This window comes from Larimichthys crocea, chromosome VI, assembly GCF_000972845.2.
Source record: "Larimichthys crocea isolate SSNF chromosome VI, L_crocea_2.0, whole genome shotgun sequence".
NCBI lineage: Eukaryota > Metazoa > Chordata > Actinopteri > Sciaenidae > Larimichthys > Larimichthys crocea.
This window is the reverse complement of record NC_040016.1, coordinates 8,757,021-8,772,436: the sequence shown is the minus strand read 5'-3', so window position 1 is coordinate 8,772,436 and position 15,416 is coordinate 8,757,021. Positions and strand designations below refer to the sequence as shown.

The window sequence follows — 15,416 nt, the reverse complement described above, 5'->3', positions numbered from 1 at the left end:
TGCAGAGAGGCACAAATATATATGAGTAGTCACACTTTGCATGCCCCAAAGCCTGTCAACATCATTACTACAAATGCTCTTCACTCAATGCTCTGCACATGGTCAACACGGCTCTTCTCCCACACACAGAGATCCATTAGACTCACAACGTGCTAGCATATAAATGATCCTCTGTCCACGTGTACATGCACGAAAGATTAATACAGTGCAAACTCATTATATGCAGGCACACAAAAGCACACAAACACCATGAAGGCACGTGTCAATTTGTATGTAGATGTGAAGTGTTCAGGGAAGATATCAAGCTTTCTACCTGCTCGTTAAAGCTTAATTCATCACATCGTGTCACACGCACACGCACACGCACTCACACACACTCTCACACACACACACACACACACACACACACACTCTCTCTCTGAACTGCCTCGAGTGTCCTGCTTAAACATGTAAATGAGAAGTCACAGGATATCTGCATGTTTATTGAGTGTGCCTGCAAGAGCACACTATATACTACTCACCGCGCTTAAGTATTATTCTTATGCACACTCCAAATTTCTTCAGAAATCTTTCTAGTTTCACTCTGTGGTACATCGAATCTCATGGAAAAACAATCATAGACCTTCTATGGACTCAAGCTATTGATTTCATTCATTTTATTGTGGAGAATATATTGAATTTTAGATTCTAAGCGTTATTCTCACAGTGGAAACCTCTCTCTAATCAAACAAATCGATGTAATGATATGATATGAAACCGTTGAACCTTCCAAAAGAATATTATAAGTAAATAAATCCAGACTCATTTCAGAACAAGCTTACATTTTCTGATTCTAAAAGGGGAGCTCCAATGATTTTCCACATCACAGTCTGCTTACAGATCTTGGGGAATATGTCGCTGATTATGTGGGAGGAAAATGGGATAAATTGCCGCATGTTATGTCACTTGATTCAGAGAAGATTACAGGTTTGAAAAATTAAAAACATCAGTGAGCTCATCGGACTTCTGTAGCCTAGCAGCCTCGAGACTTAACTAGGATATCACACCTGAAACTCCGACTAAATCAGCAGCATTCAAGATGGTTTGATGGTTAGGTAGCCACCCCGCTTTATAACCGTCCATCGTGAGTCTGACAATGTCATAGAGGAGTGCTATGTTAAATCGGTGGAGTAGTCTTTGAAACTCTGCATGAAACCAAAAAGTTGTTTTCATTTCACTCAGAATAAACAGGTAAGATTTATAATAATGTCACATCTGTAGGATCCAGCAGCCAGTAGGCTTAGCTTAGTATAAAGGGAAATAACTAGCCTCGCTCTATCCACAGGTATTTATATACCAGCATCTTTAAAGCTTGTTAATTAACAGGTTATTTCATACAATCAATCAATGGACATCCAGGTACATAACCAATGTAAACATACATGTTAATTACTGAGCTTTAGGGGTGCGTTAGGCAGATTTGTTACTGGCGAGCTGCTTCCCTGTTTCCTGTCTTTCTGGTAAGTTAATAAGCTGATTTAATGTGCATCTTAGAGACGTGAGAGCAGTCTCAATCTTTAACCTTCAACTCTTGTAAATAAGCGTGTTTCCTGTCAAACTATTAAGAAAGTATTTAATAAGACAGACCAGCATGTTCACAATCTAGACGATTTCTTATTATTGCGATCAAATACTTTGCTTTAGGGTTTGTTCCCAACGACTCTCTTTGACGTGAAGAGATCTGAGAAATAAGAGCCAGATTCACCAGTTAAATTACACAACAAATGCTATAACTATAACTGCCTCTTATTTACAGTCACATTTGTACAAACATGAGCCAGCACCTTGCAATAAAGCAAGTAAAAAAACAAAAACCCAGAAGTAAAATCCTGAAAAGTGTGAAACTACAAAACCAAAGCGAATCCTAAAGAAAAAACATCAAGAATTAAATGCAAAATCTCATAATCACTTTGCCATTTACAGTCTTTCACTGACGTCTGTGGTTCGCTGACTCATCGAAACTTATCTAAAGACTCTGAGCTGCGTCGTAGGCACACCATTTCAACAAGCAACACAACATGAGCCAACCAAATGAAGAAGTGTGAAAGCTTCTCTCTCTCGCAGTCTGTTTTAATTAGCTTCAACCTTTAAAAAACAAAAACAGTCTGCCATTAGGCACAGAGACATCTCTAATATTCGCTTGTGCAAGCAGAGATAACACTTGTTTCCTGAAGCACATCTGACAGGACAAGGAGCCTCCATCGAATACAAAACAGACACTGATTGTATCGAGTATATTACACTTGATTGTTATTGTCACCTCAGTTTGTTGTTTATTACACAAAAAAAGCTGGCGTGATAATAAATAGCACAATGTCTCCACACATGGATGAGTTACTCTCCAATCTTCTTGCATACAAAAATACATCCGATTTCATTCCCCAGAGTCAAAATCAGATCTACACAAACATGAGCGCACGTTCTTGCCTGCAGAGGTTCTAAATGCTAAGTGAATTTTACATGAACTGGTTTGTTTGACGACAGATTAAAGACTAACTGCTTGGCAACAATGTCTCTATCTCAAATGCAAGCAGCCACTCTCTCCTGTCGTACGGAGGAAAAGAGCTGAATGATAAATATGCATTAAATATATTTTCTGTGTTTGTTTGTGTGTCTGCACCTACCGAGAAATCAGCAGGACAAGGGGTGCAGATTAGGGAGCTGCATGCTGGGATGTTACCACGTGTCTGTTTCTTTCTCACTTTAAAACACAACGCACTTAGTCGTCTCACTGCTGCCTCCATATTTCAAGAACCTTTAAGAACAATCGTGACCACCTTTTCCTTTTTCTAATTTGTTTTCAGAGCGCCATTTAAAGGCTGAATGACCTTTCCACTAATATGATGGATTTGCTGCCAGGGGTGACAGGTGAGGCATTGATCACTTTAGGTAATCACAGACAGAGAGTGCCTAAAGATCCAGGCTTAGGAGGGGTTTTTTTTTTGTTTGTTTTTGTTTTTTTAAATGATGGTCTGACACGTCACAGGCAGAAGAGACGAGAGCCCTCTCTTCCCTCCTCCCCATCACTCTCACCCTGGGGGATACGAGGGAGCATAGCCGAACGGGTCAGACCCCAGAAACGAGGCGGAGATAAGTCCTTCTTGGTGGCTGTGAACTTCCAACCCATGTGAGACCCGCAGGTTCGGCACTGAGCGATCGTCCAGGCGTACCTGAGAGCACGGGAAGAGGAAACAGTTCATCAGTTTGATGAGAAATTATTAAAATAACTATCTACTAAATCAGGAATCTATGAATACAAATAATGTTTGTATTGTTTTGTAAGTTTAACTATGACTCAGCAGTTACACTCGACTCCATTGATGGGTCAGAGTTACAGCATGACATGGAAATAGTTTATTTTAGTGTTTGGGACATACTGAACACTCTGATCCACAGAGGATTATTTATGCTGCAGGAATGCTTTGAGAAGTTTCTACAAAACATTTTGATGCTTTTTATTATTTTTCCCGTGACCCTGAGTCGTGGTTTGAGTCCATTACGACTGCTGTTTGTTTGCACTGCTCTGAATCGGTGGATGAGTTGGTAAGAGCCTCGTGAGAACGCTCTCTCCGCTCATTGGTTAGATGTGTCTGGTGCAGAAGTGACAATGTAAATACAAAAAGATGGTCCGAATTAAAACGTGTAATGGTAGAAACGGAGTAGAGTGAACTAAATGCCATGAGTATAACAGAGTTACCCTGGAAACCAGCTGTGCAGCGTTGATGGCCTGCCGACCAGGTTGAGATTGTTGGCTTTGTAGACAGTCAGCGTTTCGTGGACGTAACCATGAGGGTTGACGTATGCAGCCATGGGGCCGTACAGAGACAGACTGTGCAGGGAGAGAAGAAAAGAAGCAGGTGGAGTCTGTCATGAGGAGTGATTATGACTTCGACAAAGGGTTTCAGCCAAAAACAAAACATCAGAACATTAATTCATAAGAAAAAAGAGACACTCCATAAAAGGTATAATGAAACTCTGAACCCTGCAGCAAGTTCATCACAACTAACTTGGCTTAGGGTCCAGGTCAGCTGACATGTTGTTAAAAAATAAATACTACAAACCATGTGTCATGAGGATTCTGTTCATAAAATGAGTAATAATTTCTATAGCAGCAGTATAGTCTCTTAAAGGTTTTAATAACAAGCATTAATAGTGCTGTTGCAGTCTATAATAACTCAGTTCAACAATGGACATAGATTGCATTGGTCTAAAGAGAGCTTGAACAAACCGCTGTCGAATAACACCAGCCACTGTACCACGTATGTTATAATAAGAATAATAAATAATAATAATAATAATAATAATAATAATAATAATAATATCTAACTCCTACAAGAGGTCGTGCCCTCAACTTCTACAGTACATCACCTGGCAACCAGTTGTGGATCATGTAGAAAATACTTTTTCTTTTTGTGTGTGTGTGTTTTGTTTTTGTGTTTTTTGGTACCGTAGAATCTACGCTTTGATATTTTGTAGCATAAATCTGTAGCTGTGCAACAGTGTAGGGTTTGTGGGCTTTTAGTTCAAATATATTCAAATGCTTTTCAAATTCTGTACAACCTGTAAAACTAATAAAAACACTTGGATCAAAAATGATCAAATCACTACCTGTAATGTTGAAGAGGTCGCTTATAGTGATAAACCAGATAACAATATTTGTGTATTTCTTTGAGGAGAGTTAATATTGATGGACTAGATTCATCATGTGGTCAGAAATGTGGCTGCAAGCGAACGATAATTTAAATTCAAAAGATAATTCTCTTTCACCATGTCAGCTTTCTGTGATTGTTTATGGCTTGTTAAGGGGCCCCCCAAAAAAGTGTTAATTCAGGTTTAAACAACTCAAGTTGAAGCTGAAATAAACATTCTGGCTTCAACTAATCAAAACACTTGAAAACACAAAGATGAGAGGATGGAGAAATTCAGTTCGACAAGATAATTATTTAACCAGACAGACTAAAAACAAAAACTCCACACACACACACACACACACTCCAGTTTTGGTTTGTCTCTAATTGAAAATGCATTAGCAACGTCCACAATTTTGTTAGTCGGAGGAAGTGTGCTTTAAAAGTTAGCAAACTCTAACTTCAGAAATCAAATTAAACACACCATCACCTCATTCACTCCGATTATCTGGATGTCGTCAAGCTCAACTCAAGTTAATGCACTTCTCCTATAAGCGTGCAGTAAAGGGTCTGCAAAGTCTCACTGATGTTTGGGGGATTTGTGTGTCACTCTTGGATCAAAACATTAACCATCGCACATCATCAACAGAAAATTACGTTGCGCAACAGTGTGAGTGTGTGCCGGGAGTACGGAGGTGCAGAGCAGGCCCACTTATGTTCACAATGTGACGCCAGACTGTGAGCAACGTCCACGCGGACAATGAAATCGGTGTCAACTTTGACGATAGTAATTACAGTAATTACTGTGATGTAGGAAAATACAAAAGGAAATGGTAAATGGAAGCAGTAATGTGTTTTTATCCCAATTTCCTATAGGGTTGGCTATTTTTTTGTTTCTATTCTAAGAAACAAAAACAAAAAAGTGAAACGCAGCCTGAACTGAAGTTTCCTGTCTTCCATTTTCAGTAAAATAAAAAATGTACAGCTCATTAATAGCATTCACACTGAAGTACGAAATGAGGCGATGACTTAAAAACAGGTGAAAGAAAAGAAAGTTTTGGCAGGTACGGGACAGGAGATGTTCCACCTCAAAGACACTCAGGAGTGGGAAAGAGAAAGGGGAAAGATGGAGAGGACACTGTTGGAGAAAAATAGAGCATGGACTCAGAAAGAAGAGAACCGACACCTCACAGAGGAAAACATCAAGCTTCAGGTCCGCTGCCTGAGCTTATTTTTTTGATTATTAAGACCTTTACAGGTGAAATAAAAACATGTCGTCTTTCTTGTTTCACGATCGATGTGATATAAAAAATCTCCTTCAACCCCCGTTAACCCATCCCTCACTTTAATTTATCCTAACCTTACCCCCTTCTTCCCGTTTCAACCTTCACCCTTACTCCAACGTCCTCTACCCCTCCAACTTTCGAGTCCTCTTCTCCTTACAACCCCAACGTTCTCCACAGCAAACTTCCTTTTCTTGACCCAACTGCCACCCGCCGACCATCCCCATCACTCGCTGCCTTCCTGTATTTACTGTAAATACTGTAAATAATGTAAATAAATGCAAATACTTCTGTCTTTGTGAGTAGACAGATCAGTATAGATTGAGTAACTTTCTCCAAGAAGTCAGATGAGGATAAAAATCTGATTCTTTGCATTTGAAAGACATTAATATGTTTGGCATCATCAAAAACAAACTCTGGTGACACTTTTTCTTAGTCTGATCTCCTTGGAAAGAAATCTGCACATCTAGCAGCTTAAAAACATTTCAGTTGTGATGTTTTTTAATATTACAACAGAATTAAATATGAAAAATGATCACGAGTACTGCTGTTTAGACTATATGTAGCCTTTCAGACACTGTTAAAGCTTCTTTTCTTGGTTACCAGCCAGACGAGAGAAGAAAAGGCAACATGGAGTGTAATATTCTCAGTGATGAATCATCTCTCTTGAACAAATGTCAGGTCTCTTGAAGTTTGTATTAACACTGTGCTGAAAAGCGTTTCAAACAAACGAGCTAGGACACACAAACGTACTCATGTGCAAAAAGAAAAAACACCTCACCTGAAGATCTCATTTTTTGTGGTGATTTCTGTGTCCTGGCACTGCTTGCAGCAAAGTGACGTGCACTGAGGAGGAGAGATAATTCAGTGTTAATGTTGACGTATACGAATCAGATGTTCTCGGTGAAAAGCGTTTTCATTGTTGAGGCTCTTTAAGGGCGCTATAATCGCCGCACAGGAGCCTTTATGCTTCTGCAAAAGCTACTAACCTGATGACTCCAGTTCAGATCTTCTGTAACGAGTGAGACACAATAAGGAGGATAATTATCCTCAATCACACAAGAAGGAGAAGGCAGATAATCGGCAGGCACATTTAAGAAGCATTTCATACATCCGGAGAAAAGCTTTAAAGGTTTTGGGTTGTGCAACAGCAGTTTTCAAACTTTCTACATTAGCGGTTTTGTTGCGATGATCAAATCAAATCAGGTTTATTTGTACGGCCCCTTTACAATAGCGGAACGGTACCCAAAGTGCTTTACAACAAAGCCACAAAACAATACATAGGAGATACGTAACAAATAAAGACAATTAAAAATGCTGCAGCGCTGCAGGGTATTAAAAACTTTCCAGAAATACATAGAAAGGAGCAGACGAGTACACCGAAGACACACGACTGTTCTAGTCAGAATTGAAACGCCAATCTAAAACAGTGGGAGCCAGTGGAGTGATGACAGCACAGGGGTGATGTGTTCGCGTCTGGACGTGCTTGTTAAAAATCGAGCAGCAGCGTTCTGCACAAGTTGGAGACGAGAAATTGAGGCCAAAGAAAAGGAAGTCCAATCTGGAACTGATGAAAGCGTGGATTGCCCTCTCGAGATCCTGCCGTCAAATTTGAGCCTATTTTCAAATGTTACCCCGAGATTTTTGACATGAGATTTAAAAAGAGGGGCCAGAGTTTGTGGTGGAAACATTCAGCATAGATCGTGAACCAAACTAAATTCATTCAGTTTTGCTGTCAAAAAATTCTGTGCCAGCAATGATGATTGGAAGCAAAAATAGAGACTATCATACCCAATGAAGGAAGATACGTATAAATCCATGATGTGGTAGTAAAAAACAAAAATCTGAGTGTCCCTGCATGAAGCAGTGAGGTAATCCAGGATGAAACTGATTTGCTCTGTTTGTATTCAGAGTACATGTGTAAGCGGAGATAAAGTGAGGACTGTTTACACCGCTCTAGTCTGGGCCGCTTGATATGATTAACAATACGCCTAAACATCCGTTCGATAACATCTGTCTGCTACGTGTGACTGATGGTTTGTTTAGTGAATATCTACCACAGATTAAACGTGACAAACAGGTAAGCATGTTTACTACAGATGTATTGAAGTTCTAACTGTGAAGGCCAACTCTGGGATGAAATATCTGGATCAGCTGGACATTAGGTCTTATGCCACCATGGGGGAAAATGTGGTGGTGGCTGCAGGGACAGAGGAGAAAAGAAGATGTGGTTGGCGAGCAGGGAAGAGGGGTTAACAGTGACCTCTCCTTACCCGGTCCATGATGTCCAGCTCACAGCGGAGTCTCTGGATGGCACTGCCAATCTTCAGGAGCTGGAGCCGCAGAGCGTCATCTATGGGCAGACAGGCCGCCACTCTGTAGGAGAAGTCTGACAGAAACCAGACAGGACGGAAAGAGAGAGAGGGGGATTAAAAGACGGAAGGAGCACAAACAGAAAGACACGCCTGTGCGTGGCATGCGTGTATGTCTCTGCAGTCCGTCCGTAATACACTGAGCAGAGGCTGACCTACGGCATTCGTAGGGAGAGAGTCATCTTTCAGATTCTCATCCCATTCATGGAGCTGTTTCTTCACTCGGTTCATGAGGGACTCCTGTGGGGGTGAAACACGGGAGGTTTACATTCACGTCAACGTGATGTTTACGTATGGAGGAAATACCAGATACAGGGCTGCGGTACTCACGGAGTCGTAGAGCGCGTAGACCCAGGGTGGCCACGGCGTCAGACTGGCACAGTGAAACTTCCTCTGTGACGAACAACAGACATGCCATTAACAAATTAAATCTACAAAGGACCGACTGAAGTAACTCAACATCCGAGGAGTTTCTCTTGCCATCTCATATTACCATTACGGACTTCAATTACATGGCCAAAAGTATGTGGACACCCAAACATTATAGCTACATTACAGCCTGGAAGTAGCTATTTTTGCACATTGTAGCATTATTATTTAACTGTAACTCAGAGCATGAGTCATAACTATTGTATTTTATTGTGTGATTACCTTATTTTTCTCGGGTTTAGTGAGAGTAGAATTGACATACTTTAATTAATGATAACTATCTGTATTGTGTTCCTTCATTTAGAACAGGATTACATATTACAGTACGTCTCGCCTGTAATATAAGTTATGCTTATGGAGTGATATGAGGTCAAACAGTGAGGTGATGTATCACGTTCGTCCTACGGCTGAGACAATAAAGTGACAAAGTTACAGAGGAAGCTGTCCCTGTGCCTTTACTACACCTAAAGCCTGAAAGTACTTTGAAATCAGCAACAGTGAAGTTAATAACGAATGCTGAGATCAACCAGCATTGTACCCAGAGCAAAAACACATAAGTCCACATACTTTTGGCCATGTAGTATGGATGTAATTAACATTATTTTCTCAATTAATCAAATGACCTATATAAAAATTATCATCATCAACATTTCTCTGAGCCTAAAGAGATAAATGTGTCGCTCATTTTGACCGAACAACAGCCCAAAACTTAAGATACTGAGTGATTTCATTCATTTTCTGTCAATCAACAAATAAATTCATCAACAGATTCATAACACCGGTAAACGAGGCCTTAAACGTGTCCTCAGCTGGAGGAGCTGGAGGTAATGTAATAACAATAATAACAGACGTCTACACGGCAGACGGTAACGGTTTTATTTATTAAAAACCTTCCGTCCGAGTCAAAGCCTGTGCACTCTGACAGGGACACACGGTCTTCAGATTTTTTGAGCACAAACGTTAAAAGGAATCGATGGTTACAGCTTTTTTAAATGTTAAATTGTAGTAAGGAGAATATCTTTGAGCTTCAAGGCTGTTGGTCGAACATTTGAAGACCTTCAAGGCTTTTTTAAAAACTATTTTCTGATGTTTTTCAAATCAATAAATAATTAAATGATCATTTGTAGATTCATCAGTATCTTTTATAATAAGTTTCCTGTCCATATTGCAACACTGCTGCGACTCTGACCTGTTGGTAGTTATTCCACCAGCGCTGAGCCTGTTTGCAGCTCTGGGTCAGGGGTTTGGAGGAGGGGTGCATGTGGAGCCTGGACAGCGGTGTTAGCTGCACAGCAGAGAGGGGATCTGGAAGGATTCGTTCTGGAAGAATCTGTACTTTGGCTTGTCTGATCCTGAGGAGGAAAAACAATGACATCGGTTGTGTATTTAAAAAAAAAAGAAAAGAAAGAAAGGCAGACAGGGAGGGAGATGAGAAAGAGAGCAACAGAAGACGAGTGAAAATGGAGCAGACGAATAGCAGATTAAACAAATGGTGTGCTGGCTGAATACCATCAGGTGTATGACAGGATGTTTGTAAATGTGACATAATCATACACTTTCAGTGTCAGCGAGAAGAAAATATTGCTTTAACTTCTCACCCGCGATGAACTCGGTGAACTTCCTGGAGCTCAGACAAACAAAACATTCACATAGCAACAGCACAAAAATCACACACGTCAGAGCAAACGCTCGATCCTGCCAAAACACAACATGCAGTGTTTAATTTAATAATTAATTATTATATATTGTGCACAAAGAGCAAACCTGTTGCTATAACATGACAACAGTATGTTTCCAGATTTTGTTTTTCCAGAAAATGTTTTAGAGACATTAATGACACGAATACAAGTGAAACATACAGTAAGCGTTATATTAATATGCAGTATGTTTCAGCCCAGAGAGCAACAACAGCAGATCCCATTTAAGTGAGTGATAACTTCAAGTCGCAGTACAACAAAAGGTCAATGGGATTATGGTAACCAGTTTATGTACATTATTATTAGCAACTCAGGAAAGAGGGTATGTGACTTTATGAAGAGTAAAACGTAGACATGATCACAACAGTTTTCTCCACAGGTACATCGACTGTTTTCTGTCACCTCCAACAAGAAGAGGCACAAAGACCAGGACAGACACCGTGAACAGTCATAACCAATAAATCTTGTACAAAAAACTGAATGTGTATGTGTGCAGTAGTTACAGCTACACTCCACTGTGATGCTTTCAGTTTATTTTTTTGAAGATGACTGTGAATAGTCTGCCCTCTAGCTGTGAGCTGCGAGAGAACCACTGGAGTCATTTTGTGAGGAACGTCCTCATTGTTTTGTCTCATCTGCTGCTGGTCAAAAAAAACTGATATCTGATGTGATGCCACCTTCTTTGAATGAATACTGAATTATATTAACTGAAAAACAGAGGGCACATAACATCCATTTTAAAATCCCTGCAGTGGTTACCCGTTTTAGAATTGATTTTAAGATTCTCTCTTCTGCAGAGGGACTGCACCTCTGTAGATTTCTTTAAAAAACAACTTAAGACATATCTCTTTAGCCTGGTGTTTACCTAAGGTGCCTGATCATTCACTACTGAGTTTTTATGTCCTGATCACTCAATGTTACTTTTATCTCTGGTGCTTATCTACTTTTACTGCTTTGTACCCTATAGGTCTTAATTTACTTCTTATTTTTTTCGTTGTTGTAGTTTTATGCTTTTTACTCTTCTTCTAATCTCTAGTTTTTCATGCAACTGCTCTGTTTTTGTCTATTTCTGGCTACAATTCTGTATGAAAGGTGCTATATAAAAAGTTCTGACGAAAATCAAATATTTATTTGTCATGCTTGAACATAGAGGCTGTTTAGGACACACTTAAGTGAAGATAAAGTGACTCCACTTATCTGCAGTCCAAGTCCAGTGCGGCTGGATCTTATCAGGTAGTCAATAACAGATAATTATCATACATTCAGCTTTCATATTCCTTTCTGACTAGATGATTACAAAGAAAAAACCTGCAGGCCTCTGATTTGTGCACGCAGCCACTGTTATACTCCATGTTATCCACGTTATTTTATTAATCGAACGTTGCGCATACGTCACCTTTAGTTAACGGATTACGGGGCAATTCAACTCACCCGTCCGCTTGAGTTCTTATCTCATGGACCTTGAATCTCTGCCTCCCCACAGCTTTCACTTTGACAGTCTCGATGCCGTATTCCTGCTCCTCTCGGTATGCGTATATTTCAGCTGTTGTCCCAAACTCTGCGTCCGGCTCACCTGACCCACTGCAGAGAGGGACATCAAATTAAAAACAACATCTGTAATAGAAATTACAAATATAACTACGCCCTTGTGAGTGGTTTTTTGTTACGTGCAAAGAGCTGATTCTGCAGATCTGCAGCTCGGCAAACAAGAAGCATTCATTAGCCACATCCGTCATAACTCATGTTGTTGATAACCGGAAACTATTTCTGAGGAACCCTGGGTGCTGCAGACAGTTTCAGGGGATTGATTGACCTTTTGATAGCTTGCCCGATGACTGACCTCATCTATCTGTTCATGTTATAAATAGTGTACCCGCCCTATGCTCGGCGGAGAACTGTGCAGACTGATTGTATTACTCTCTGTATCACCTCTCCCTCTTGTACAAGAAGCAGCATGAACTCTGAACGCCTTCTTTGTTGTTCACCAGATAACCAGAATTTCCACGACACATCTTGAGACTCACAATACATGGCTCGATCAAATTTGAAAACCATTTATCGGGCACATTAGAGCTAAGCTTGGAAATACCACTGAAGCAGAGAGGTGGAAATATCCAGATTATCGGATCAAGCTCCAAAAACATTGGTTCGTGGCCAAGATAAGCCTTGTGAGATCATCGGGATTCCTTGAAGAGCTCTTCAAATGTCATGTGTGCATTTAATCTTGGGATTGATTTCGTACCTGTGTGCGAGCACAGCAAAGGTGCGGTCTCTCTGGATGACGCTCCGCATCATGCTGACCTCCTGCGGCCTGAAGAGCTGCAGAGGCAGCGTCTGCCCGGGGACCAGCATCACGGCCGTGTGCGGCAGCACGGGGATGGTCTGACAGCTGTCGTCATCGTGGACCGTGCGGCCGTGAAACTCCTCCATGTCTGCACCCAGGTACTGCACAGCAACAGGTGAGGTCAACACAATGAGAGCTGCAGGAAAACTGAATAGAGAGAGAGAGGAGCACTCACAGCATGTGATGTGGGAAGACTGGGGTCAAAGGTGATGATGCTGGGCTTCTCTGCCTCCTCACTGTCTCGGTCTTCAGTCTCCATGTCATCCTCCTCCTCCTCTTCCTCCTCATTGTCTGCAAACACAAAGTCACACACACACACACACACACACACACACACACACACACACACACACACACACACACACACACACACAGTGAGAGTTTATCTTCAGCTCCAACAGGAACAGAAAGTGAAAGCACAGGCTGGAGGCAGGATGTGAGCTCTGGCAGTGGCCTGTGCTGGAGAAATGTTTCAGGGTGGAGAGAGACAGACGGTGCTGTGGTGAGACACCGAGCAGGGAGCGAGCAGCCAGGCCCCCTGACTGCGGCTGTTACCTGGTACGAGCTGCAGCTGGTTGCCCATGTTGTCGTTGATGTTGTCTTCGCCTCCTCCACCCCTCTCGTCAGCCATATCCTTGTGTTTACAATACTAACTCTCTTCTTCTGCGGCGGCTCCAGTCAGCGCGCAGCATCCAGGCTGAGCCACAGCGCCCCCTGAAGCCAGGACCCAACACAGCTCCTTTATTTGTTCTTTATTTATCAAAGGATACCCCCTTGAGATGTACCATCTCATTTTCGAGGGGGTCCTTGTTGCCAACAGAGATATACAATGTTTACAGACGATACAAAGACGCAGACACCCATTCACCACAATGCTCCACTAGCCCCCTCCCCCATACATATACATGGACAAAATAAGAATGATACAAAACACAACTGCAGCAATATAAAAGCAAAACTAGGGCTATTTGTATACGTATGCACACATGCACACAAAAACAAGAACAGGATGTTTGGAAGTGAGTAAGTAGAGAGGATTTAAAGTGATGAAAGGAGGTTATAGACCTAATCGTGCAAGGGAGATTATTCCAGTCTGCTGGGGCTTTAGATTTAAATGCATCTCGACCAATTTCTTTGTTAATTCGTGGAGTAAGAAAGAAAAGTTGATCAGTATGCCTTAAATTATATTGTGAGCTGAGTGGAATCAGACATTGTTTCAAATAGGAAGGAAAATTGGAGTAGTTGCACTTAAAAATGAGTAGTAACCAGGCTGGTTTTAATGTACAAATGAATAAACAATACACAATAGTTGTGAAACATCTTTCTTCATTTGTAAATGTTTTCCCACTCACTCCTCTTGATTATTTTCCTTTTTAATTCACAAATGTGATCTAACAAAGAGCAAATATTAACCATGTTTGCTGTTCATATAACTTGTAATTGGCATGTAGTAAACATCTGTTGAGTATTTTAAGAGAAAATTATTGGATTGTGGTGTTTTAAAAGCCCAAAACCCAACTTTAGCCAAAGTGTATCAACCTTTGTCAGAAATTATGGATCAAAGAGATTTTACAGTAGAGTAAATATTGCACATAATGCCCTTTTCAATTCAAAATAATGAACTTTGAGGATGAATTTCTCCAAAATGATACAGTAAATATGCTTTATACTGAGTGAGTGAACAGTCCGGATAGTCCTGAGATCAAGTGTATCAACCTTTGTCAGAATTTATGGGTCTGGTCCACCAGACCCATAAATACTGGCTAAGTAACAACAATACTAATACCACATGAGGGTTAATCAGAGTATAGCATCAAGTCAATTCAACTTCTGGGATATTGATCCGGTCAGGTAAGTAGTTGTTAATCATTTTCATCTGTTTTGGTGTTAATGAAATTAACAACAGTTACACTAGAGGGGCAACAATGAGACGACCCCTAAAATAAGAATGGTTTTACAGGTGGAGTCTGCTGTACGGAAGCCCTAAAAGGCCATAAATACATACATTTTATTCCACCCGTTTTCCTGTGATAACGAGATCATTAATTCGAGATTTTGAGAAAACAAAACGATAGTCTAGTGTATTAAATCAAGTGCGCCCGTATTACAGAATGTGTGGCAAATGCATGTAGTCCATGATACGGAGCGAGGAAACCTATTACACCACTGTAAAATCCCTTTGATCCATAATTTATGAAAACGGGGGAATTATCTCATTATCACGGGAAAACGGGTGGAATAAAATGTATGTATGTGTGGCCTTTTAGGGCTTCCGTAACTCTTCATCTGCAGCACAGGCTGATTTTAATGAACCCTTCTCAAAAAGAATTAAAGCAACACTTTTTAATCAGAGTATAGCATCAAGTCAATTCAACTTCTGGGATATTGATCTGGGAGGTCAGTAGTTGGAGGCGTTGTTTGTCATTTTCATCTGTTTTGGTGTTAATGAAATTAACAACAGCTACACTAGAGGGGCAACAATGAGACAACCCCTAAAATAGGAATGGTTTTACAGGTGGAAGCCACTGACATTTTTTCCCTGCTCATCTTTTCTGACCAATTTCTCATTAGTTTTGCATTTATTTAGGATCTTACAGAGGTTGCAGTCCAACTCCTCCAGGGTG

The 15,416-nt window shown here is 40.7% G+C and overlaps 1 protein-coding gene across 1 annotated transcript; it reads right to left on the bottom strand.

Annotated features, from left to right (window-relative positions):
* Window positions 1-1,189: 1,189 nt before the first annotated feature.
* Window positions 1,190-13,485, bottom strand: crbn (cereblon). The gene is made up of 11 exons (XM_010748897.3): window positions 13,348-13,485; window positions 12,968-13,083; window positions 12,691-12,893; window positions 11,880-12,029; window positions 9,941-10,103; window positions 8,653-8,715; window positions 8,478-8,562; window positions 8,224-8,339; window positions 6,732-6,796; window positions 3,737-3,868; window positions 1,190-3,209 (listed from the first exon to the last, which is right to left on the bottom strand). The coding sequence occupies exons 1-11, from the start codon at window positions 13,421-13,423 to the stop codon at window positions 3,020-3,022; spliced, it is 1,359 nt and encodes a 452-aa protein (XP_010747199.1). The 5' UTR covers window positions 13,424-13,485; the 3' UTR covers window positions 1,190-3,019.
* Between the last annotated feature and the right edge of the window lie 1,931 nt (window positions 13,486-15,416).

Coding starts and splice junctions, on each gene's coding strand:
- crbn (XM_010748897.3), bottom strand. CDS start 13,423: ATGGCTGACGAGAGGGGTGGAGGAGGCGAAGACAACATCAACGACAAC. Junction 10,104..11,879: donor ATAAGAACTCAAGCGGACGG/GTGAGTTGAATT, acceptor TTTCCTCCTCAG/GATCAGACAAGCCAAAGTAC. Junction 8,716..9,940: donor GGTGGAATAACTACCAACAG/GTCAGAGTCGCA, acceptor TGTTCGTCACAG/AGGAAGTTTCACTGTGCCAG.